The sequence below is a fragment of the Garra rufa genome, chromosome 5 (genome assembly GCF_049309525.1).
Source record: "Garra rufa chromosome 5, GarRuf1.0, whole genome shotgun sequence".
Lineage (NCBI taxonomy): Eukaryota > Metazoa > Chordata > Actinopteri > Cypriniformes > Cyprinidae > Garra > Garra rufa.
Genome location: NC_133365.1, coordinates 12,433,090 through 12,459,571, shown reverse-complemented (window position 1 = coordinate 12,459,571; position 26,482 = coordinate 12,433,090). Strand labels below are relative to the sequence as shown.

The 26,482-nt window shown below is 35.8% G+C and overlaps 2 protein-coding genes across 2 annotated transcripts; both read right to left on the bottom strand.

Annotated features, from left to right (window-relative positions):
• Nucleotides 1-3,986: 3,986 nt before the first annotated feature.
• On the bottom strand, nt 3,987-17,799 carry LOC141335884 (transient receptor potential cation channel subfamily V member 1-like). The gene is made up of 16 exons (XM_073841444.1): nt 17,571-17,799; nt 12,909-13,140; nt 12,664-12,821; nt 11,412-11,564; nt 11,100-11,237; nt 9,919-10,217; nt 9,324-9,494; nt 8,996-9,169; nt 8,736-8,840; nt 8,581-8,651; nt 6,171-6,336; nt 5,894-5,960; nt 5,400-5,692; nt 5,142-5,263; nt 4,840-4,949; nt 3,987-4,756 (listed from the first exon to the last, which is right to left on the bottom strand). The coding sequence occupies exons 2-16, from the start codon at nt 13,094-13,096 to the stop codon at nt 4,644-4,646; spliced, it is 2,328 nt and encodes a 775-aa protein (XP_073697545.1). The 5' UTR covers nt 13,097-13,140; nt 17,571-17,799; the 3' UTR covers nt 3,987-4,643.
• Nucleotides 17,800-18,301: 502 nt separating this feature from the next.
• Nucleotides 18,302-25,819, bottom strand: shpk (sedoheptulokinase). Its single transcript, XM_073841141.1, has 7 exons — nt 25,538-25,819; nt 24,037-24,178; nt 23,712-23,895; nt 23,458-23,610; nt 22,254-22,429; nt 20,209-20,409; nt 18,302-18,994 (listed from the first exon to the last, which is right to left on the bottom strand). Exons 1-7 carry the CDS (start codon nt 25,694-25,696, stop codon nt 18,600-18,602), a joined length of 1,410 nt encoding a protein of 469 aa, XP_073697242.1. The 5' UTR covers nt 25,697-25,819; the 3' UTR covers nt 18,302-18,599.
• Between the last annotated feature and the right edge of the window lie 663 nt (nt 25,820-26,482).

The window sequence follows — 26,482 nt, the reverse complement described above, 5'->3', positions numbered from 1 at the left end:
AGAATGACCATAAAATCTGCACAAAATATGATATATTTCAACTCTTTATTAACATTTGAAATAACCACAGAATATTTTGTAATTTCAAGGCTTTGTTCAGTTATTTAATTAAAAAATACATATTGTTTGTGTACAGTTGAATTGAATAATTCCTTTAAAATGCCACGTGATGAGAAAAAAACCCTAGAGGTGATTCCTAGAGAGCCTCTTCTCCTAATTTAAAAGAAATCAAGTTCTTATTCAGGACTGAAAGGTCAGCATTTAGGGTAAACATAGCTCGCACTCCAGGTGAAGCTACTTTTTCTACTGGCTGTCTTAATTTAAGTTAGGCATGATTGCATCATGTTTTATTCAATGGCTCACTGCATTTTAGGCAGGTCACTGCATTTAAAGGAGTAGTTCACTTTCAGAACAAAAATTTTCAGATAATGTACTCACTCCCTTGTCATTCAAGATGTTCATGTCTTTCTTTCTTCAGTCGTAAAGAAATTATGTTTTTTGAGGAAAACATTTCAGGATTTCTCTCCATATAATGGACTTCTATGGTGCCCCTGAGTTTGAACTTCCAAAATGCAGTTTAAATGCAGCTTCAAAGGGCTCTAAATGATCCCAGCCAAGGAAGAAGGGTCTCATCTAGCGAAACGATCGGTTATTTTCTAAAAACATGTACAATTTATATACTTTTTAATCTCTACACACAGAGCTAGACAAGACGAGCATTTGAGGTTAAAAAGTGTATAAATTTTAAAAATTTTTTTAGAAAATAACCAATCGTTTTGCTAGACAAGACCCTTCTTTCCTCGACTGTGATTATTTAGAGCCCTTTGAAGCTGCATTTTGAAAATTCAATTTCGGGGGCACCATAGAAGTCCATTATATGGAGAGAAATCCTGAAATGTTTTCCTAAAAAACATAATTTCCTTACGACTGAAGAAAGAAAGATATGAACATCTTGGATGACAAGGGGGTGAGTATCTGTAAATTTTTGTTCTGAAAGTGAACTACTCCTTTAAGCAGTCTGGTCCAGATGTAAATTTTAGTTTAGTCATTCGCAATTTAGGGTCACAACATTTTAGCTCTGCAGTGAAGTAATAGCTGGAGGGCATGACCCATACATTACTTAACTTGAATGATCCACTATTGTCCAGTAAAATAGGTCAAGTCAAGTCAAGATTATTCATACAGCGCTTTTTACAATAGAAGTTGTGTCAAAGCAAACTTACAGTATTAAAACAGGACAATAGTGTGTTAATAATGGTATATAAATATGGTATATAAATAGGTAACGTATGACATTCAAAGTGAACACATTGAATTATAGTGGCAATAAGTAGTGAGTGATAAGTGATGCTACACATAGTGGATTCATCATGTCTGGACCTTAATTGCATCATCCTGTGATGCTTGTTTTGCAACATCAGTCACAAGCAGCACTACAAGACACCACAAGAGGGCGACATACACAAACAGTTTTCCTTAAAAATCAGTCCAGCTGATCTACTGCTTCCTGTTTTTAAGATGAGCCTTAAGTAATTACATTATAATCCATTAAAAGTGAACTGAATATGCAAATATATATCAATACCAATCACTCAGAACACAGGCAAAAATATGCAGGTGTCTGCAAACTGTTGAAGCTTTTTGGTACTGTTTCATTCGCTCCCACTCAAATCAATGTGCATCTTTTTCTGAATTCTGTAGATCTAAGAATGACAGTATGCATTAAAAATGACTTAACTCTGCTTTAATGTTCTTAACCCTTGTGCAACCTTATGGACATTTTTGTCCATTTCAGTTTTGTTTTTGTTTTGTTTTTTTGTTATAAGTGCGCCTGTGTTAATGCCAACTGCATACATTTTGGCTCAGGTGTTTATTTTTATTGAAATTTTAATATTTTACCCTCATTTCCTTCAAAAAAAAAATTTTACCCTCCGTACAAAAAATACTCACACTCAGGACCTTAAAGGAACACTCCACTTTTTTTGGAAATAGGCTCATTCTCCAACTCCCCCCGAGTTAATAAGTTGATTTTTACAGTTTTGAAATCCATTCAGCCGTTCTCCTGTTCTGGCGATATCACTTTTAGCATAGCTTAGCATAGATCATTGAATCCTATGAGGCCAATAGCATCGCGTTCAAAAATGACCAACGAGTATCTGTATTTGTTGTATTTAAAACTTGACTCTTCTGTAGTTATATCATGTACTAAGACCGGTGGAAATGCAAAGCTGCGAGTTTCTAGGCTGATAAGATTAGGAACTACACTCCCATTCCGGCGTAGTAGTCAAGGAAGTTTGCTGCCCTAATATGGCTGAAGCAGGCGGAGTATTTTCAGAAATGAGTTCCCAGCTAGTTTAGCATTTGAACATGTGCTGCGTGGTATTACTGCTCCTGCTTCGGCCTTATTACAGCAGCAAACTTCCTTGACTATTACGCAGGAATGGGAGTGTAGTTCCTAATCTTATCAGCCTAGAAAATTGAAGCTTTGCATTTCCACCGGTCTTAGTACACGATATAACTACAGAAGAGTCAAGTTTTAAATAGGACAAATATCGAAACTCGTTGGTCATTTTTGAACGCGATGCTATTGGTCTAATAGGATTCAATGATCTATGCTAAGCTATGCTAAAAGTGATATCGCCAGAACAGGAGAACGGCTGAATGGATTTCAAAACGGTAAAAATCAACTTATTAACTCGGGGGAGTTGAAAAATGAGCCTATTTCAGAAAAAGGTGGAGTGTTCCTTTAAGGAAAAAATGTCCACACCGAAACCCATTAAAACTGCAATTTTTTTAACCCAGGCCTATTTGATGAATGAATGAATTAATGAATGTTTGGTATCTATGGTTAGAACAGATGCTGGTTAAAAAACCGACATCAGTGACAGTGGAAAAAAAAAAAGTTATTCAGTTTTTGGACATGGACATTTTTGTCCATTTTGCACCTGTGTAACTTTTTTCATTTCATTGCATCACAATATAATGAACTCTATGAGCGCTTTCAATCAGGCTTTAGATCTAAACATAGTATAGGAACTGATGATACATAACTGTACATATCTACTGAACCTAATATTTCCCATCTTCATCAAGAGATGACTTTTCTTAAAGGGATAGTTCACCCAAAAATGAAAATTTGATGTTTATCTGCTTACCCCCAGGGCATCCAAGATGTAGGTGACTTTGTTTCCTCAGCAGAACACAAACGAAGATTTTTAATGAAAACCGGTGCAGTCTGTCAGTCAAATGATGGCAGTAGATGGGCACCAAACCTTTAAAAGCAAACAAAAACATGCACAGACAAATCCAAATTACACCCTGCGGCTTGTGACGATACATTGATGTCCTAAGATACGAAACGATCAGTTTTTGTGAGAAACTGAACAGTACTTATATAATTTTTTACCTTTGATACACAGCCACATCCATCTCTCCTGAGCACGAGCTCATCATCCAGCTCGTGACATGTGAACGCGCTCTGGCCTAATATACGCAAACGCCGGAAGCGATCTGTCGCGTGTATACGACACTCATTGTTTACACAGAGCACAGAGATTGTGGGTATAGCGGCTATTCAGAATGGTAATTACTTGCGCTTATCCTGATTGTTTAAACCGACTTAAAGCTAAAAGATTATGTTTGCTTGCGCAAACTCATCCGGGACTTTTCACTGATTTCCCCTTACGGCGTTTGTAATGTGCCTGTTGCTAAACTCGTGCTCATGACAGATGGACGTGGCTGTGTAAAAAAATTATATAAATACTGTTCAGTTTCTCGCAAAAAAACGATTGTTTCGTGTCTTAGGACATCGATGTATCGTCACGAGTCACAGGGTGTAATTTGGATTTGTCTGTGCATGTTTTTGTTTACTTTTAAAGGTTTGGTGCCCATCCATATCCATTATATGGCTAGCAGACTGCACCGGTTTTCGTTAAAAATCTTCGTTTGTGTTTTACTGAGGAAACAAAGTCATCTACATCTTGGATGCCCTGGGGGTAAGCAGATAAACATCAAATTTTCATTTTTGGGTGAACTATCCCTTTAAAGCTCAGTATCAACAAAACTGAACTCCTCCTTGTTGGGTCTAGGTCTGCCTTATCTAATCTACTGTTATTATTAAAGGGTCATTGTTCTCATGAACCAGTACATTTTTACATCACCATTATATGTCTCAACTTTTATTTATATATGTATTTATTTCGTTTTGTAGGCCTATCCTGGTGTACAAAAACATTTGATTGACTGAAAAGACATGAAATGATATTATTTTGAAGTGTTGGATAGGTACTTGGGGTACCTTTATGTTCCCTTTTAAGGGTTAATGTAATGAATAAATTATTAAACACAATTTGTAATAAGGATATTTCCAAATATGTAAATCATATTATTTGTTTTATCACATTTACGTGAACATTGGGGTTATGCATATGATTTTATATAAATACTTTGCTAAACAACAACACATGCATATTTATTAAAAAATTATATGATGCATAACAGGAAGGACCCTTGAGGTGCGTATGTTCTTTAAACGAACCACATTCAAGGTTAACCAGTCATAATATGCAGTTAATTCTACACAAGAAGTAATGAAATAGAAGTGCAAAATAGATTGCAATAAATTATGGATTATAAAAGCATCATTATACGGAGCTAGAGGCCTCAGCTAGAGGACTCAGCTCCTGTACATCTCTGTGTTGTGGCCTCTGTGTCCAACGTTTACTGAACGTTTGTAGGAGTCTATGTCGACTGGGCTCTGTAACCAATACACATGATATAGAATTAAAAAAAAAAAATTATCACACACAAAAACACACATATTTGTTTAGCATTGATTACCTTTCTGAGGTTTAGTTGGGGAAGGTACAGACATGCATTTTCCAGGATCCTCAGTAACTACACCCAGGTTTCTGTTTCTGTTCCACTGGTTCCAGTTGACTTCCTCCACACTGAAAGAAAGAGAACCCACCCTTCAATTATTGCTTATGGTTGCACACAGATCAATACATGGTAATTGTGCATTATTATGTTCTATGTTTGTGTTTGCATCCTAATATCCGCTTTTCAAAAAGAATCATCCATTTTTTAATAGGAGACAAATGCAGACTTCAGATCTGGTTTCGGTTGGCCTGCAGGGTCACCTGAAACACCAGCGTCGATCAGGCCCCTGCTCCCCTTCTAGGTATTTCTCTTCCCCGGAGCGCAGCCTTGTCTTCAGACAGCGGGGAAGAATCCACTCCATGTCCAAGGTGGTGATTGCACGCTGTCAGTAAGAATGAACAATGAACAGAAATGGCAAACCATTACAGCATTTTGCCCACTGATTAATTTAAAGAATTTTCCAGTGTATGTTTATTGCAGAAAAGGATAGACGGCTTTAACTTTGCCTTTGATTTCACCTGTAGTTTCCAGATGCTGGTGCTCTCTACGGACATCTCCTCCACTCTTTGATTCATCAGAGCGATCAGCATGTTCAGCATCAAAATGTAAGTCATCACTATGTACACAATTAGCAGCACATAGAAGACCTCTACATATTGATAGTGATTGGTGAACTCCAGATCTCCCATGCCAATCGTAAACTTGAACAACTCCAGAGTGGTGAAGTAGATGCTCTTGAACGAGGGCTTCTTACATTCACTCTCAGAATCAGTTTCTTTGGCAGATCCCTCATCAAGGAGAGTTACCACGGCTGTTGAGTAAGAAACAAATCATTAACACACACTATCGTTCAAACCGTTGGGGTCGGTGAGATTTCTAAATGTTTAAATATATATGTCACTTTGTCACTATCACTTTTAAACAGTAGTGTAAATGGGAAATGTTTGTTGTGTTGTGATTAAATGTGAAATTAAGTGTAATAAAAGAGTTAAGGACATGTGTGCAAATTTACCTGCAGAGAACCCAATGAGGAAGACCAAGTATACAACAAGGAATCGCCGAATTTCTCCAAGAACCATCTGACAATAAATAAAGAGTGTGAGAGAGTGTCGTACAAACATGTAAGAAAAGTAAAAAGTCTAAACTGTAAAGTCTAGTGTACACTAATAAGGCATTTAATGTGTTGCATTGTATCTTTCTATAGTGCTACACAAACCATACTTTACTATTATTCTATTCTGAAGGCCAGAGAAAAAGGATTATGGATAAGAAAGACAAATATCACTCACCTTTTGTATCATGACATTGTAGATTCCCATATTTTTGGCCCCCCTGGAGAAGTAGAGTAGATTTACCCAGCTCAAGGCAAGAGACAGAACTAGACAGACCAAATATTGATCCAGACTAAAGTAGTATAGTAGAGCACATGCCAAGAAGAGCACCGCCTGCAGAAAACTAAAGCAACAAAAAGCAGGAATTTTAACCATGTAGGCACTTAATAATCACTTAAAGGATTAGTACACTTCCGGAATAAAAACTGTACTCATAATTTACTCGCCCCACGTCATCCAAGATGTTCATGTCTTTCTTTCTTAAGTCGAAAAAGAATAAGGTTTTTGAAGAACTGCAATTTGGACCTTCAACCCGTTAACTGAAGTCCTCTATATGGAGAAAAATCCTGTAATGTTTTCCTCAAAAACCTTAATTTCTTTTTGACTGAAGAAAGACAGACATGAAAATCTTGGATGACATGCGTCTGTAATTTCTACAGTTATTTACTGTCTATCACCCAGTATAATACAGCAGATTCCATTTATAGTAAATAACTGTAAATACCTTTGCATCATGGGAAACTTCTGTGACGTCAAACACCACATACAGAGACTAAAAACTGTAGTACAATATACAGTACCTTACTGTAAAACCGAAATACAGTTGGGTACTGTAAAATTTAATTACAGTAACTTACTGTTAACAGTGTTGACTAGTGCAATTTAAGTTTGCAATGTGCATATACACCGCGTTCCAAATTATTATGCAAATCATATCTTTCTCTGGTTTTCATAATTAGTCAATGCAAATGACAGTCAGTATAATTTTTAAGTCATCAACCATTAGGGTATAATTCGAATTTTATTGAACAAACCTCCTAATGGTAACAGCATTTATTTCAAAAATAAAAAACTGAAAATGCACTGTTCCACATTATTATGCACAACAGAGTTAAAACATTGTAAAGGTTGTAAAGAACTGAAAATGGGCATTTGCTGAATTTGCAGCATTAGGTGGTCATATTTACTGAAATCTAAATCTATTTCAATCAAAAACATCCTAACTGGGCAAGTTACATCTTACCATAGGACCCCTTCTTTGATATCGCTATCACAATTCTTGCATCCATTGAACTTGTGATTTTTTGGAGAGTTTCTGATTGAATTTGTTTGCAGGATGCCAGAATAGCCTCACAGAGCTGCTGTTTTGATGTGAACTGCCTCCCACCCTCATAGATCTTTTGCTTGAGGATGCTCCAAAGGTTCTCAATCTGGTTGAGGTCAGGGGAGGATGGTGGCCACACCATGAGTTTCTCATCTTTTATGCAGATAGCAGCCAATGACACAGAGGTATTATTTGCAGCATGAGATGGTGCATTGTCATGCATGAAGATGATTTTGCTACGGAAGGCACAGTTCTTCTTTTTGTACCATGAAAGAAAGTGGTCAGTCAAAAACTCGACATACTTTGCCGAGGTCATTTTAATATCTTTAGGGATCCTAAAGGGGCCAACCAGCTCTCTCCCTATGATTTCGGCCAAAAACGCCACCTCCTTGTTGTGGTCGCAGCCTTGTTGGGACATGTTCCATCCACTACTCCATCTATCTGGACCATCCAAAGATGCACAACACTCATCAGTAAACAAGACTGTTTGAAAATGAGTCTTCATGTATGTCTGGGCCCACTGCAACCGTTTCTGCTTGTGAGCATTAGTTAGGAGTGGCCGAATAGTAGGTTTATGCACAACTGCAAGCCTCTGGAGGATCCTACACCTTGATGTTCGCGGGACTCAAGAGGCACCAGCAGCTTCAAAAACCTGTTTGCTACTTTGTAATGGCATTTTAGTAGCTGCTCTCTTAATCTGATGAATTTGTCTGGCAGAAACCTTCCTCATTCTGCCTTTACCTGCACGAACCTGTCTGTGCTCTGAATCAGCCTCAAATCTCTTCACAGTACAATGATCACGCTTACGTTTTCGTGAAATATCTAATGTTTTCATACCTTGTCCAAAGCATTGCACTATTTGACGCTTTTCGGCAGCAGAGAGACCTTTTTCTTTCCCATATTGCTTGAAACCTGTGGCCTGCTTAATAATGTGGAACATCCTTCTTAAGTACTTTTCCTTTAATTGGGCTCATTTGGCAAACTATTTATCACAGGTGTCTGAGATTCATTCCAGTGATCCAAAGAGCCATGAGACACAATACCATCCATGAGTTTAATTGAAAAACAAAAAACTGTGTGTTTATGACACTTACATCCAATTTGCATAATAATTTGGAACACGGTGTAGAGAATATACATTGACTTAAACTTACGAGTTTTATATAGAAGAATTATTGGCAAAGAATGTAATTTCAAGCATATTGATCTGTAGTAGGAAATGATTAATACTTAAATGAAACAGGAGAGAGTCAAAGCACTCACAAAAGCTGATCGGTGTATCCATCTATGAGCAGGGACTGAAATCCTGGACGCTTCCTTAATATATCTATTAACTTAAAAGACAAGGGAATTTATTCATTTCTGTTAAAAAAGAAAGTTATATATGAATTAATTGTATACGAAAAGCAGATACATACCCCTTTAATAAATAAGTAAAGTGCTCCAATGGTAGTAATGATGTGTCCTGTCAGAAGCAGGTTGCCATTGCTATCTTTTCCATAAGGATATGGAGGCTTTAATGACTGAAAAGAAAAAAGTGATGAAGCATTTAAGCATGCACAAAGAATAGTTTAAATCAGACACTGAACGGGAATTTCCCAGAGAAGTTTGTTTTATTTTCTCAATGTAGACAGACAAGGCCGTAACCATGTCTTGAGATCAGTGGCTGTAAACCTACTTGGTTGTTGCTAAAGTCCTTCCCTGCTTCACGGTGATAAGCCACTGCAGTGAAGGTTAAAAGGTAGATTACATAAACGATAAAGCTGAACAAAAACATCCGTTTTGCAAATCTCTCCCACTTCTCTTCAATTAGTTTGTTAAATGGCTCAATATGGAGCATCTCGAGGCGATTCTGAAATCAGAGCAGAATGGTAAAAACAGCATTTATCAAAATCCATACAGCTTCTTTACAAATTAAACATTTTGCTATATTAAAGTAGTAAATTCTAATTATGTATATTAGATTTAAAATGAATTAGTATCAAGTAAACAATATGTCATCTCACAGGAATCTCACTGCCGTAAACGATTATCTCCAGCGCGGAGTTCTCCTCGTAGGTGTCTAGAGAGGCGAGGTCATACAGAGACGAGCACACTGGACCGTAGGCCCACTCCGTGATCTTTCGAGACAGGTGTTTGCACCCCTTAAACTCCCGCTGCACGATGTGCTTTAACAGCTAGTTAACAAAAGAAAAATGAAATGTCAGATTTGATTTATTTAGTCACTTGTCTTTGGCAGCACACTAATTTTAGTAATCAGCCAAGCCAGCAACAACATCAGCTAAAATATAGAACTAAAGCAATAAAATAAATAAATACATTAAACTGTGACTTTAGGTTAAATAAGGTTATGACTGTAACTGTAGACTACATGACTATGAATCAGTGCGGTGTCTGATTAAATGCCATGTGCTGGAGGGTAACCATCTGAAATCACGCGAGGACTAATCATCTGCACAAAATCAGGAACATCCAAAAACAAAAAACAGAACTGACACTTAAAGAAGTGCACACTGCTTCAAAAAAAAAAAAAAAAAAATACTGGTATTTTGCGAGACATAATGAACTATTCAGTAGACACTAGAAAAAAAGAAGGTTTACCCCCACTTTTCCTGTTTTAGCAGCTAGTGTGAGTGGGGTGAGTCTTTCTTTATTTTCGATTTCCTCCAGCTTGATCTTGGGGTGAAGTTGGTCAGATTTGATTAAGATGTGGTCATACATGGCAATGACGAACTCTGTGTTTTCAGGACTGTTATCAGCTATGGATACTAGTGCGTGAAGCACCGTGTTTCCATGAGAGTCCCTCTTCCTGACATCCACCGCCTGGTATGGGTTGTCCATAAGGAAGTCCACAATGTCTGGCTGATTAGTGCAAGCCGCCAGCGACAAGGGCAGCTCACCTGTGCACAAAAGATGTAAACAATGCAGGTAAGCCTAAGTACCCAAAAAAGTGGGTCAGTAACAATGAGAACATCAAGTAGAATTTGAAACCAACATGCATTTAAAATGCAGCATTTCTGCTGTATAAATTGTTATCAGAATCATGGGTCATTCCACAAAGTCAGTGCTTTTTGAATATAATCAAGAAATAATCAAACATAGAATTAGACCAAGAACAACGCTGTTGCCACAGTTCTTCTAGGTTCAGTCAGTCTCAGTTTGTTCTGTTTCTATGTAATTCCAGACAGACTGGATGATGATGAGATCGGATCTCTGTGTGGAGCACTGGCTGTTGTAAGACTCCTTGTGCAAACAAAAATCTCACTGGATTATTACAATTATTGGCAAAATGAATGTTTGGATATGTAAACTGATACTGTCAAACTACAGCAAAAGATAGAAATAACTGACTTAAAACCATTTTTAGCTGGTGAAAATACTAGTGGCCTAAAAATTTTGGCCACCACTGCAACTATATTGTATTTTGGACCAAGCCCTTTTTAAAAATATTTCTTTGTAAAAATATAATTTTTTCTTAATTGTAATGTGAAAAGAGGGACTAAAATACTGTTCATATGTAAAAACTCTTACACCGTTCTAATGAAAAAATTAGTATATGGTAAGGCTTGTGTCTGTAACAGTGATGACAAAAAATATAAAAATATGAGGTAGATAATTAGTCCTAAAAAAAGAAATCACATAGCTTGAGATAGCACAAAACGATTTCTTGTCCTTTTAGGCTGTCCTAACTTTATGGATATTTAAAAATGTTGATTAAACTTTAAAAGGCACCATTTTGTGGAATTACCCTTATGTTAGTCGAGAAAAAGTTTAATTATTACCAAAATAGAAGCATGTTTCTTGATTGGGTTGAAAGAATTTCCCACAGGCCTTAGCATGAACGTCAGCACCTTTCTTAACCAGCATCTCTACAAATTTTGCACTCCTCCTTTCAATGGCAACATGGAGTGCTGTCTGACCTGTCTCAAAGAGATCAGTCGATAACATTGCAAAATGAATAGACCAGACAGCCTGTTAAATATGATCAATACGATTTATAAAAAATAAATTACTAATGTTAGCTAATATAAAACTAGATCTAATAATTAATACGATGATACAAATATTATATAAAATGGAGCTATGGCCCTGACCTTTGTAGTAACTGTCTGTGTATGCAGCATTGACAAAACTTTTTAAGTCTCCCATTTTCTCTGCAATTTCCAGCAGATGTTCAATTGTGTCGTTCTCGCCGTCCCTCAGATTTAAAAGTGCTTTCAGCAGGGCTGTCTTTCCTTTGGATTTATCTAAAGAATATATAAAAACAGTTGTTTCATTATTTAATTAATATCTGTCATTAATTCACAGTACTCTTCTGTGTATATATTATTATATTATACCATAAAGACAGAGCACATTTAGGCCACCCCCACACCAGGAGGGAAACAATCCAATGCTCTCCATTGACTTTGTATTGTGGGAAGCTGACTCCTTGTCATGACTTATAACAAAAAAAACAGAACAATGTCTAAGTGCTGCTATGTGACAAGGTGTACAGTAAACAAGCTAAAAAGCACAAAACTAGGTTTTATAAGCTGTCGACCCACAATGAGTGTTTAAGGACACAAATAGTTGTAGATGTCTGGGTATTTCACGTTGGGCCATTCAGTTGGATCATTTCTCCAACAAAAGTAAGATAAGGAAAAGGAACACTGACATAGACCAATAAAATTTAGTTTCACAATATATCTCCTCCTTTCAGGGTAGTGAAATAATCCTTTGACATGGTTAAAAATAATGAATGTTTACTGTTGCTGTTAAATATCCCTCCAGCGGGCATAGTTCTCAGAGTAATAAGACACATTGCGCTCTACTTTTGTGTTCTTAAACACTCTTTTTTTAGGTCGACAGCTTATAAAAAAGTAGTTCTGTGCTTTTTAGCTTGTTTACTCTACACCTTGTCACATAGCAGATTTTAGACATTGTTCTGATTTTAGTTATAAGTCAGAAATGACAAGGAGAAAGCTTCCTGCAATACAAAGTCAACGGAGAGCGTTGGATTGTTTTTTACAATTATGGTTTTCAGATTATGACACGTGTCGCACTGTCTCTATTCAAAAGTTTGGGGTCAGCTAGTTTTTTTTTACAATGAAATTAATACTTTTATTCAGTAGGAACTCAAAAAAATTAGCATATTAGAATGATTTCTGAAGGAACATGCGACAATTTCAGCTTTGCATCACAGGAATGTATTACATTTTAAAATGTCTTAAATTGTAATAATTTTTCACAATATTACTGTTTTTACTATATTCTTGATTAAATAAATGCAGCCTTGGTGAACATAGTGGACTTACCAACCCCAAACTTTTAAATGGTAGTGTATTTGTTTTTGAATACAGTTACATTGAGGGTCGCTGAGCTGTTTCATGTTTTTGTGCAGGTACTGATGTAAACCCTCCAGTTTAGACACATCGCCACTGGACACGGCATCAAAAAGCCTCTTGAGGTTAAACCTGTCACTGTCCTGCTGAGCTGGTTCCTCTTTCACGTTTCTGATTCCCCTGTGTGCAGAATGTATCGGATAAAGTAAGGATTTCTTACATTATGTCTACTCTACACTCCAGTGTGGTTTAAGAAGGCCTGCTTACCTGTCAAAATGTAGGTTAAATTTAATTGTGTGTGCAGGCTCATCTATCTCATCCAGGTAATTTGAATCCATGGGCCTTTTGTCTTTTAAAGCGCCTTTCTTCACCTGCTTGGCCTTTGACCTTTCCTCCTCTGTCAGGTCATCCGTCTCCAGGAAGAATGTAGGGCTGTTGTCTCTTGATTTATTCATAGTGATGTCTTCTTAGTCAAATAGCAGAAGTTAAAGCCTGTGAACTGGATAAAAGTGATATCATACACATATACACAGGATATTAGGTTTCCATTTCATACTAATTTGGTCTAGGAAATGTGAGTCTGACCACAACTGTCGATTTTATTTTTTATAAAAAATGAGACATTCTGACACCAGCTCGCTTTAAAATTAGGAACTGTGCATTAATGATAATTGACTAAATGTTTCTTCCTTTGTGGACAGTCAAATTGATTTTTGATATAATTATAATGTAGACTAAGAGCTGCTTTTGTAAGAGTAAGTTTTATAATGGATCATCACCAGTGTTGGGGAAAGTTCATTTTAAAAGTAATGCATTACAATACTGAGTTGCTCCCTAAAAAAGTAACTAATTACGTTACTTAGTTACTTTTTATGGAAAGTAATGCGTTATGTTACTTTTGCGTTATTTTCAAATCTGGGCAGGGCTTGCTTGTTTGTTTTTGATATAAAAAGTTCTATATTTGGCAAATGTAAAAGCCTTTTTACACCAAAAGCCTCAGGCTTAGAGAAAAGTAAATTTATGTCTGTACAGTAGACCGCAGAAGAAAAAATGTCAGCAGTAAAAAAAAAAGGAAAACAAATTTTATATTATCTTGAGTAATTTTTGCTTATTAGTATGGATGAATTGGATCATCGAAGGTCGGCAGCAAAGACATCGGTTAATAAAATGGGATTAAATACATAAAGGATATTTCTATTATTTAAGGCAGGGTTGCGTTGAATTTCACTGTTTTCATTTATTTTGAGGAATACTGTATCTGTTTTTTTAGTGAGTGAGATGAATTAATGCATGTTCACATTTATTCTAGAACTAAAGTAACATCTTACTCACAATTTCTCTCAACATGGGGACAGGAGAGCTATTAATCAATAAATGGGGTGGGAAAGTAACTGGCGCTACTTATTTGAAAAAGTAACTCAGATAATTGTCAATTAAAAAGTAATGCGTTATGTTACTAGTTACTTGAAAAAAGTAATATTATTACGTAACTTGCATTACTTGTAATGCGTTACCCCCAACACTGGTCATCACATTGTGTTTTTTTTTTTTGTTTTGTTTAAAAAAAACATTAAAAGAGGAAGGGGTCACAAATTATCCAAATTGAAACTCTGGTGACAGTTGAAGTTGTAGGGAATGCAGAACTACTGCTACTGTTATATATGGCTTAAGTTTATGTGTATTTCTCTTCATAAAAGCAGCTAGAACTATTATAGAGATGCGATGATATGCAGAACACAAATAGACAGTACAGTCGTGGCCAAAAGTTTTGAGAATTACATAAATATTGGAAATTGGTAAAGTTGCTGCTTAAGTTTTTATAATAGCAATTTGCATATACTCCAGAATGTTATGAAGAGTGATCAGATGAATTGCATAGTCCTTCTTTGCCATGAAAATTAACTTAATCCCGAAAAAAACTTTCCACTGCATTTCATTGCTGTCATTAAAGGACCTGCTGAGATCATTTCAGTAATCGTCTTGTTAACTCAGGTGAGAATGTTGACGAGCACAAGGCTGGAGATCATTATGTCAGGCTGATTGGGTTAGAATGGCAGACTTGACATGTTAAAAGGAGGGTGATGCTTGAAATCATTGTTCTTCCATTGTTAACCATGGTGACCTGCAAAGAAACACGTGCAGCCATCATTGCTTTGCATAAAAATGGCTTCACAGGCAAGGATATTGTGGCTAATAAGATTGCACCTAAATCAACAATTTATAGGATCATCAAGAACTTCAAGGAAAGAGGTTCAATTCTTGTTAAGAAGGCTTCAGGGCGTCCAAGAAAGTCCAGCAAGCACCAGGATTCAGGAGGATTCAGCTGCGGGATCGGAGTGCCACCAGTGCAGAGCTTGCTCAGGAATGGCAGCAGGCAGGTGTGAGCGCATCTGCACGCACAGTGAGGCCAAGACTTTTGGAAGATGGCCTGGTGTCAAGAAGGGCAGCAAAGAAGCCACTTCTCTCCAAAAAAAAAACATCAGGGACAGATTGATCTTCTGCAAAAAGTATGGCGAATGGACTGCTGAGGACTGGGGCAAAGTCATATTCTCTGATGAAGCCTCTTTCCGATTGTTTGGGGCATCTGGAAAAAGGCTTGTCCGGAGAAGAAAAGGTGAGCGCTTCCTGTGTCATGCCAACAGTAAAGCATCCTGAGACCATTCATGTGTGGGGTTGCTTCTCATCCAAGGGAGTGGGCTCCAACAGCAACTTCTTCCAACAATCCAACAACAGTTTGGTGAAGAACAATGCATTTTCCAGCACGATGGAGCACCATGCCATAAGGCAAAAGTGATAACTAAGTGGCTCTGGGACCATAACGTTGAAATTTTGGGTCCATGGCCTGGAAACTCCCCAGATCTTAATCCCATTGAGAACTTGTGGTCAATCCTCAAGAGGCGGGTGGACAAACAAAAACCCACTAATTCTGACAAACTCCAAGAAGTGATTATCAAAGAATGGGTTGCTATCAGTCAGGATTTGGCCCAGAAGTTGATTGAGAGCATGTCCAGTCGAATTGCAGAGGTCCTAAAAAAGAAGGGCCAACACTGCAAATACTGACTCTTTGCATAAATGTCATGTAATTGTCGATAAAAGCCTTTGAAACGTATGAAGTGCTTGTAATTATATTTCAGTACATCACAAAAACAAAGATCTAAAAGCAGTTTAGTAGCAAACTTTGTGAAAACTAATATTTCTGTCATTCTCAAAACTTTTGGCCACAACAGTAGGCCAATATAATCCATCTAATGGATGTGTGGTTATCTTTGGTACATAACAAATCCATCCTTACCCAAAGCAAAAATGTGCATTCATTTACAAGTCAAAATACAAGAGGTTTTCAAAGATACAGAAAGGTTCAGTTTATATGTGCAAGTAGAGAAGTGCAGATAGTTGCAATAGACCCTTGCTAACTGAATTATTGATATCTCTTCATGCTGTTACATGCTATATGATCCCATCCAGGGAATGGGCCATGATTGTCCCATCAAGGAAAACTTTTCCTGAGAATATGTGCAAATGCATTTTTAACAAAATGCAGTATCTAATGCACTGGATATTCTGCACTATACAATATTATAACGTAGCCTCTTAGTGAATGGCTTCAAATAGAATTACATTGTCTAAATGGCAGTGAGAGGAAATAGTACTCCTGCATGAAGAAACTGCAACACTGTCTTTGGGTAATCGTGTTGTGTAAGATCAAAAATAGATAAATGTCCATAGAAACAAGCTACTAACACTCATCTCTGTTTTGACCGGGTTACCCAGCATGTGATCTATTACGTGACACGATGCATCACTCACAAAGCTGGTTTTGTATTTAAAAAACAGTTCATTTTTACATGAATCAGTTTCTTTGAAGATAAGACCAGAGATTTTGCTTTTATAAGTCAATGTGACACTGTAAGATCAGTTAGCATTAGTTATTTTGCTCAGATGCTATTTCAGTGGTTGTTCTTTCTGTTGAGATCAATCAAATTACACTTCCTTTCTAAAATAATTCTGTTAACAGCTAGAGCTGTGAGAATACGAGTTAATGGATCATCTTAATATGCCTTTTTGGTTCAAACACCAGTTGAAAGAGGAAGGGGCCAAAAACAACTCAGATGAAACTCTGTGACAGGAAGTCACAGTATTCAAGGAAATGCTAAATTAGTTTTACTGCTTACATATATATGAACTATTCATATCTCACTAGCACATTAAATAAGAACTCAAACTGCTAAAAATCATTAGGCAGATGTAAGTACATGTAATGTGTAGTCCATGAGAGCATCCATTCGTGTTCCTCATTTAAGCCACAGACTATAAACAATAGATAACCATACAATAGATGTTTAATAGATGTTTAATGTGCATATGAGAAGGGGTCTAGAGATATATTTGCTATATATTTATATATATTTAAATCAGAAACAGTACTGAACATATTCGGTCTGTATGTGAGAGCAGACGCCTCCATGGGTGAGGCAGCAAAGATTGTTAAAAAGTCTAACATATGAGTTAATGTTGTTTTGCGCTAGATGAATATGACCTAATATACAATTGCAAGATGCTGGATAGTCTTACTTAGTAAAATATTATGATATGGCCTCTCTGTAAATGGGTTCTGATAACATTACAGTGGAAAATGTGCATTACACAGACACCAGCTTTAGATCATCTCACTTACTACATTATGAGATTTAGCACTTAATCAGCATGTTTTGGGTTAAGAAAATGTAAAGAAAATTGGACTAAAGTAGATCTCATGAAGACATAAAAAATATAAAAATTATCAACCAAAGGCATTCGGCAGTAAAAAAAAAACTTTTTGTTGTAAAGTTGACCATTCTAATATGATTTACTACATTAGGAATATCTGAATTTATTTAAATATTACTGTGAACTAGTAATAAGAGTAAAGTATGAAACATTTGTACTCACCAATTAACTTTTTTAATCCGTTAGATGAAGTATCCAGTATCGACGAGATTGATTTCTTTAGCACGATAACTTGCTTTCTCTCAGTGCCAGATAGAAAAGGGCTAGATGTTTTGAGGTTGCTGAGAGCCTTACAGAAGGCGGGTTGTATTGATTTTTTGAGTATGTTGTTACGTATGTTTTGCCATGTCCACGCCTTGTTGCAGTTTATTTATATCATCCATATAGCTCACAATGCACTAAAAGTCATCAAGCTCATTCTACTACATATCTTTACTATCCAATTGATTAATTATGTATGCGCTGGATTGCACACAAAATAATATCAAATTAGTACCAAAGCAGCAGACGCTTGGTTTGCAGCAGCATTTAGATCACCTGCACTTGTCTGTAGACAGTTCTGTTGAGCAATTTTACTTTCTAAGCGTGCAGGTTTCCTGTATGACACTGGAGGACTGTATCTGAGTACAGCGGTTTTGCCGCCTGCATGGTGGTTTAGATGCATAAGTTACATGAACAAATTGAAACCTTAGCATGCAGTTGAATTTTTGGTGCACACTTTGATAAAGAATTTGCTCCTTTGAGGAAAAGTTGGTCTGTACCTCATTTTCCTCTTTTGAAACAAACAGAAATTTCACCTACAGCCATGTGCATGGTAACAAAAGAATGAGCATAAAAAATGCATGAAACGATATATTCAAACTGTTTATTAGCATTTGAAATGCCGATGAACATGTAAACAGAATATTCTTAAGTCATTTAATGAAATTCAGAAATATTCTTAAAAAATACATAATTTAAAAAATGTAAAAATTAACCAATGAATCTAAATTATATTAATGATAGAGTATAAAATTAAAATAAATTATTTTATAATTTAATGAATGATACAGTATTAAAGTATTTTTTAAATAATTACACTTAATTACAACATAAAGTGTGATTATTTACACATTTTAATACAGAAAAATAGCCGTACCAGCATGGTAGGTCAGATGTCTCGAAGACAAAAGTGATCTTGAGTGTTGTATTTTATCTTAGGTCATTAAACACCATGGCAACTCCAACTGCTGAGTCCACATTTTTTCCGTAGACTACAGGAAATGGAAACACTCTCTCCACTTCCTGTTGTAGAACTGTGTTACATGACAGAGCGCTGCCACTGCCAATAATACACTTCACCCCAGTGGCCTTCAGGCTCTGAGGGGGCATCATAGTGGCCATGTTTTCAATAACACCCCTGCACAAAGCCCGAGTCACATGACCCAGAGAGAGGTTAGAGGGCGAGATTTGGGAGACACTGGCTCTGGAGATGGGGTCATGCCGCTCTCCTAGCAGGGTTGCGGTCATGGTTAGGTCAGTGTTCGGCTGTGCCAGAGCAGACTGGATCAGCTGGGAGTAGATTCTGGACTCATTTACTTCCAATCCTATGACATAAAACAATAAATACAATTTTAAAGGAGAAGTTTACTTCCAGAATGAACATTTCCGGATAATTAACTCACCCCTATGTCATCCAAGATGTTCATGTCTTTCTTTCTTCAGTCAAAAAGAAATTAAGGTTTTTGAGGAAAATATTCCATTCCAGGATTTTCCTCCATATAGTGGACTTTAATGGTGGCCAACGGGTTGAAGGTCCAAATTGCAGTTTCAATGCAATCGTTTTGCTAGATAAGACCCTTATTCCTTGGCTGGGATTGTGTAGAGGCCTTTGAAGCTGCATTAACTGTTGATCACCATTGAAGTCCACTATATGGAGAAAAATCCTGAAATGTTTTCCTCAAAAACCTTTATTTCTTTTTGACTGAAGAAAGAAAGACATGAACATCTTGGCTGACATTCTTCTCCTTTAAAGGAGTAGTTCACTTTCAGAACAAAAATTTACAGATAATGTACTCACCCCCTTGTCATACAAGATGTTTATGTCTTTCTTTCTTTAGTCATAAGGAATTATGTTTTTTGAGGAAAACATTTCAGGATTTCTCTCCATATCATGGACTTCTATGGTGCCCCCGAGTTTAAACTTCCAAAATGCAGTTTAACTGCAGCTTCAAATGGCTCTAAATGATCACAGCCGAGGAAAGAAGGGTCTTTTCTAGCGAAATGATTGGTTATTTTCGAAAAAACATTAAAATTTATATACTTTTTAAACTCAAATGCTCGCCTTATCTAGCTCTGTGTGTACTCTGTTTAGAGCTTAAAAAGTATATAAATTGTAAATGTTTTTAGAAAATAACCCATCGTTTTGCAAGATAAGACCCTTCTTCCGTGGCTGGGATCATTTAGAGACCTTTGAAGCTGCAATTAAACTGCATTCTGGAAGTTCGAACTTTAGGGCACCACAGAAGTCCATTATATGGAGAGAAATCCTGAAATGTTTTCCTCAAAAAACATAATTTCTTTACGACTGAACAAAGAAAGACATGAACATCTTGGATGACAAGGGGGTGAATACATTATGTGTAAATTTCTGTTCTGAAAGTGAACTACTTCTTTAAGGTAAGAATACACCCGGGAACCGAAAATATGCCCAAGAAGACTATTTTAGTGTTTCTATTTAAAAGCATAAATGAACACCCTACAATATAAAGAGGTCACGCTTGATTTTAAAATATTACTACATTTAGAAATGTCGATTTACCAAATTCTTTCATCCATGAGTCCAGCATTCTGACAAAGGTGGCCATGACATTGCCTCCATTAAGTGATGCAGCCACTGCCAGGTAGGAGCCGTGCAGGTATGGGAAATAAGCAACAGGAGAGAGGGGGTCTGGAGAATTTGGAGGGGTGAACTCTGCAGGCATGCTGAATGTCAGCTGGGCTGAAGTGCTCATATTCAGCACTAGTGATTTAACATAAGTCACAATTAATTTATGCATGATATACCTTTCAAAAGTTTGGAGTCTGTTATAATTTTGAAAGTCGTAATCTGGTTACCAAGGCTGTATTTATTTAATCAAATACAGCAAAAATGTAATATTGTGAAATATTGTTGCAGTTTACAATAACTGTTTTCTATTATAATATATTTTAAAATGTAATTTATTCCGGTGAATACAAAGATGAATTTTTAGCATCAGAAATTAGTTTTAAATGATAATTTGCTGCTCAAGAAACATCTTATTGTCAATGCTTAAAACAGTTTCAAATGAACTGCGTAATATTTTTGTATAAACGTGACACTTTAAGTTTCTTTAATGAATAGAAAATTCAAAAGAACAGCATTTATTTAAAATATAAATCTTTTGTAACATAAATGTTTTACTGTCACTTTAAAAAAGTGTAATGTCAAATCTCACTGACACCAAACTTTTGAATGGTAGTGTAAAAATGAAAATGGTACAGTCCACAACACTAATGTGGATACAGCATAAAGTACATCTCGAATCTTATATTTTTGTATGGAAATGTGTTCAATTATCAAACCATCTATAGATGGTGGGTAAACCCTTTAGCTAAATGTGTAAAATGGCTGAACAAGGACAAAATCAACTAAAAAAGTAAACAGGTTTAAGTATTTAAAATACTATACAGTCCTTTTTTTAAAGATTAAAGCTTAAAAGATTAGTTCACCTCCAGAATAAACATTTCCTGATAATTCACTCATCCCCATGTGATCCAAGATGGTCATGTCTTTCTGTCTTCAGTCAAATTAAATTATTTTTAGAGTAAAAAATTCCAGAATTTTTTTCTATATAATGGACTTCAATGGGGATCAAGGGGTTGAAGGTCCAAATGGCAGTTTCAATGCACCCTCAAAAAGGTTTTACACGATCTCAGCCAATAAATAAGGGTCATATCTAGCGAAACAATGGGTCCTTTTCCTAACACAATCAAAATGTATATACTTTTTAACCACAGTTGCTTGTTTTGCACCAGCCTGACCTCATGCATTATGTAATCATGTTGGAAAGGTCACGTGTGACATAGGCAGAAGTACTGACCCAGTGTTTACAAAGCGAACAAACAAAGAAAGTTAAACAGCCTTTATAAAAATCGGGCGATTTTGAAGTTGGATCCAACGTGATTATGTAATGTGTGGAGATGTGCATTTGCATCGCAGAGCTAAGATTTATGGTTAAAAAGTATATACATTTTGACCAATTGTTTCACTAGATAAAACCCTTATTCCTCAGCTGAGATTGTGTAGAGCCCTTTGAAGCTGCATTGAAAATGCAATTTGGACCTTCAGCCCCTTGATCCACATTGAAGTCCACTATATGGAGAAAAATCCTGAAATGTTTTCCTCAAAAACCTTAATTTCTTTGCGACTACAGAAAGAAAGACATGAACATCATGGATGACATGGGGATGAGTAAATTATAAGGTTTTTATTCTGAAGTGAACTAATCATTTAAACTGCAGCACAAAAATATCTCTTTTACAAGAGCCCATGAAACAGATAGTGTATCTAATGCAGCCCTGCCCTTGAGAGGACGCTGAAATCTGAGTACAAGATCTGCCATGTCTAAATGTGCTCATCGTAATCGCATAACATCTCCATCTGGAGGTCGAACTAGTAAACACAAACTGACCTTAGGATGAATATAGAATGATTGTTGTTTGTGGCTGAGCTGATATAACTATAACAGTCTGACTGTGGGTCATTTTCAGACCAAGTCACTAATGTTAGGAAAATGCAGTATGCAAACTAAGAAAGAGACATCTAATCCACACTAACTATACCTGCATCTCCTTCGTCAGTCATGCAGGAGTAGACACTACACTGGAAGTCTCCCAGTGCCGCCCCAACCGCTGTGTGAGCAGGTATGCCATACCACTCAGAGGAAGTGTGACCAGCCACAGCTCCGGACTCCACCACGACAGGCAAAAGATGCACAGGGAAACCTGCATCCTTCAGACTGGAGGACATATAAACACACAGTCAGTTCATGCTAACACAGTAATTCAGTTCAACACATCAACAAAGATTATGTCAAAACTAAAGGTCTGTTTCCTCCAAAGGTTATAATTATTATTATTATACGTTTATACTTCTGAATAGTTTTCTGAACATCTGAACATCCTAAAACAAATATACAGTTGAAGTCGAAAGTTTACATACACCTTGCAGAATATGCAAAATAAGAGAAATCATACAAAATGATACAAAAAATACTGACCTGAATGAGATATTCAACATAAAAGATGTTTACATATAGTCCACAACAGAAAATAATAGTTGGATTTATAAAAATGAACCCGTTCAAAAGTTTACATACACTTGATTCTTAATACTGTGTTGTTACCTGAATGATCCACATAATGCATTAAGAGCCGGGGTGAAAACTGTTTTAATTGAAAGATAAGGGTAAATTTTATTTATTTTGTCTTCTGGTAAACAGGCAGGACAGTGCTAAATAAAAAAAAGAAAAGATATTTAGGCAAAATAAGAAAAATATACATATCTTCATTCTGTTCAAAAGTTTTCACCCCCAGCTCTTAATGTTTTGTGTTTCCTTCTGAAGCATCAGTGAGTTTTTAAACCTTCTGTAATAGTTGCATATGAGTCCCTCGGTTGTCCTCAGTGTGAAAAGATGGATCTCAAAATCATACAGTCATTGTTGGAAAGAGATCAAATACAAAACAACGCTAAAAAAACAAAGAATTTGTGGGACCGGAAGGATTTTTCTGAAGAACAGCAGGCAGTTTAACTGTTCAGGACAAAAAAAGGGACTCATGAACAACTATCACTAAACAAACAACAAAAAACAGCTGTGGATCATTTAAACAATAGACATTAACATCTATTATGTGAAATATCTTATTCAGGTCAGTACTAAAAAAATAACATGCATTTTGTATGATCCCCCTTATTTTGGTCAAATAATTTACATTTTGCAGATTTTGTAAACTTTTGATTTCAACTGTAATATCTAACTTGACTCACATTTGTGTGTTCCATTTGTTGGTGGTTGTGTTGAAGTAGCCCCAGCTGGCGGCATTTTGTCCAGTCATGACACATTTGTCAAGGTTGCACAGCATGGAAACCACATAGTCATGGATGGTGCCTGCGTCACTGAAACCTGACAGGTACTCTGGCCTAATTCATTGACGTATCATAAAAATCCACCAGTCAATTTTAGTTTCAAACTATATTCATTCCTTAAATAATTTAGTCTGAAATCTTGAGTGGAACTCTACCTGTGTTTCATGTACCAGAAGACAGTGGCACAACCAAAGCCAGTGGCCACGCTCAGGTGAGAGTCTGGTTTGGGTAAGGAAGACAGGAAGTCAGCACTGCAGCGCCCATCCTGCCAGGTGACCAGCTGACTGATGTCTTTAGGAATGAATCTAGTGTTATCATCTTCACTCAGCCATTCACTGCCTAATAGAGAGACGGATGACAGTATAATTATTGTTACCATCCCATTTATTATTCTTGGTTGAAGACGAGTGTCTTCACCACAGTGTCACACCACAATGCAAGAAGCATTAAAGATGCTATCAATAGTTGTTCAATGTTAACCTGATTTAGATTTCCACAACACAATGCCATGCATTTGTCCACATACTCCAATGCGCTTCACTTTTTTCAGCTTGTCTTTAGGTAAAGCATCCATGCATTGGTTGAGAGCGGCGATTATTAGTGCAGGATCCTGCTCTTTTGCCTGTTATCAACAACAACAATAAATAAAAGCATGTTTCAAAAAATGCATTAAACAACACTCACAAAGATTACTTATTTCAAATTACAGTACCAGTCAAAAGTTTTTTAACAGTATGATATTTCTGCTCTCCAAGCCTGCAATTATTTGATCCAAAGCAAACATTTTTAAATATTTTTACTCTTTAAAATAACCGTTTTCTATTTTAAGATATTTTAAAATGTAATTTATTGTTGTGATCAAAGCTAAATTTTCAGTGTCACATGATCCTTCAGAAATCAATGAATATGCTGATTTGCTGTTCAAGAAACATTTTTATCATTCTTATTATCAATATTTAAAACATTTTTTAATCATTTTTTCAGGATTCTTTGATGAATAGAATGATTTTACCTAAAATAAAAAGCTTTTGCAACATTATACAATGAATTATTTCTAGAAATGATAAAGATGAATACTTTTGTTTAGCAAGGATGCTTTAAATTGATCAAAAGTGATAAAGATAATTATAATGTTACAGAAGATTTCTATTTCAAATAAATGCTGTTCCTCCAAGCTTTCTGTTCATCAAAGAAAACTGAAAAAAAAAAAGTTTTGTAATGTTTTCAACATAATAACAAATGTGTTTTGAGCAGCAAATCAGAATATTAGAATAATTTCTGAAGGATCATGTGACTGGAATAATGATGCTAAAATTCATCTAAGAAATCACAGAAATAAATTACATTTTCAAATATATTCAAATAGAAAACAGTTAATTTAAATTGTAAAAAATATTTCAAAAAAATTACTGTTCTTGCTGTACTTTGGATCAAATAAATGCAAGCTTGGTGAGCAGAAGACACTTCTTTAAAAAAACTTGACTGGTTAGTGTACATTATGAAAATTGCAACTAGTAACATGATATATTACACTACACATTTAGATTAATAAAAAATAATTTATATAATTTATAATATTAATAAATAATACTCATTTAATAAATTAGCATTCAAAATAAAAACTTTATTGCCAATGTTTAGTTACTTTTCATCCATCCAGTATAATCGGATTACTTTTAGATTACTTTTGACCTAACTCGTTTATCACAATGATTTGAATAGGATAATCTAGTTCCATATTGATATAAAAATACGAAGAGAAAGATAAAATATTTATCAACATGAAATGCTTTAAACATGACAATACGTCAGGGTTTCCTAAATGAGTTTGTGAAGGAACTGCAGGGGGTTCTTACACTGATAAAGTTAATTATTAGTCAAATTGTAAGATGTTGCTATATCATTTGAGAGTGAAAGGTTAATTCCTCAGTATAGTGTATCTTTTAACTCTCACTGCTTTAATCAAAGTGCTGTTACCTACATGTATGTCTGAGGTGCTGCTGATATCAGAGTTTGTAGGGAAACTCCTACTGTCTGTAACTGTTTTTGAAAGCGCATCCAGCAGCACAACTTTAACCGACGAGGTGCCCAGATCCATGCCGAGAACAAAGCCAGCAGCACCACTGACTGATACCGCCATTATCTCTATAGAAATCCCTACTTTGTGCAGTCGGAGGAAAAGTTGTGCAGTATAATGTCATTTAACTGCATCACAAAAAACTACAAAAGCTCAAAAAATCTCCAGCTTTCCACGAAACGAACTAGTGCTGTCTGGTGAACGAATCGTTTTTGTTTTGAATCTTTTCAATGAACTTGTTGAACCGATTCACACAACTGTTCTGAATGATTAGTTCGGTTCGAACTGTCTTTTTCGTCTAAAAAACCTTTTTAATATTTATCAAAATACAAAAACTGCAGAAAAGGGAATATATTGTATTTAGATAAGTAGTAACAGTTAAAGAGCAAAAATTAACATCACAACAACAACATAATAATATATGTTTTTTGAACAGCAAATCAAAATATTAGAATGATTTCTGAAGGATCGTGTGACTGGAATAATGATGCTAAAAATTCATCTTAGAAATCACAGAAATAAATTACATTTTCAAATATATTCAAATAGAAAACAGTTAATTTAAGTAGTAAAAATATTTAAAAAATATTTGTTTTTGCTGTACTTGCAGGCTTAGATAAGTAGTAACAGTTAAAGAGCAAAAAGTACAAAGCAGTATTTTACAAGTTCAATATATGTTATAAAGCACAAAAACCAACAATAATAATTTATAAATATATAAAATAAACAAAAAGCTCATTTGGGTGCTTACGTGAAATTTGAGTAAACATGCAATGATACAAGTACGCCTTGACGCAAAAGAATCATTACTGAGTTCATCAGTTTAATCTTTGAAACGAACATTTTGAA

Bases quoted from the DNA above. Each gene is read 5' to 3' on its own strand.
- LOC141335884 (XM_073841444.1), bottom strand. From the start codon at position 13,096: ATGAATAAATCAAGAGACAACAGCCCTACATTCTTCCTGGAGACGGAT. The intron at 11,565-12,663 runs GTAACTGTATTC...TATATTCTTTAG, and splicing joins ACAGCTCAGCGACCCTCAAT to ATAAATCCAAAGGAAAGACA. The intron at 8,652-8,735 runs GTATGTATCTGC...TTGTCTTTTAAG, and splicing joins TTTACTTATTTATTAAAGGG to TTAATAGATATATTAAGGAA.
- shpk (XM_073841141.1), bottom strand. From the start codon at position 25,696: ATGGCGGTATCAGTCAGTGGTGCTGCTGGCTTTGTTCTCGGCATGGAT. The intron at 22,430-23,457 runs GTGAGTCAAGTT...TATGTCCTCCAG, and splicing joins AACAAATGGAACACACAAAT to TCTGAAGGATGCAGGTTTCC. The intron at 20,410-22,253 runs GTATAGTTAGTG...TTAAATCACTAG, and splicing joins GACTGACGAAGGAGATGCAG to TGCTGAATATGAGCACTTCA.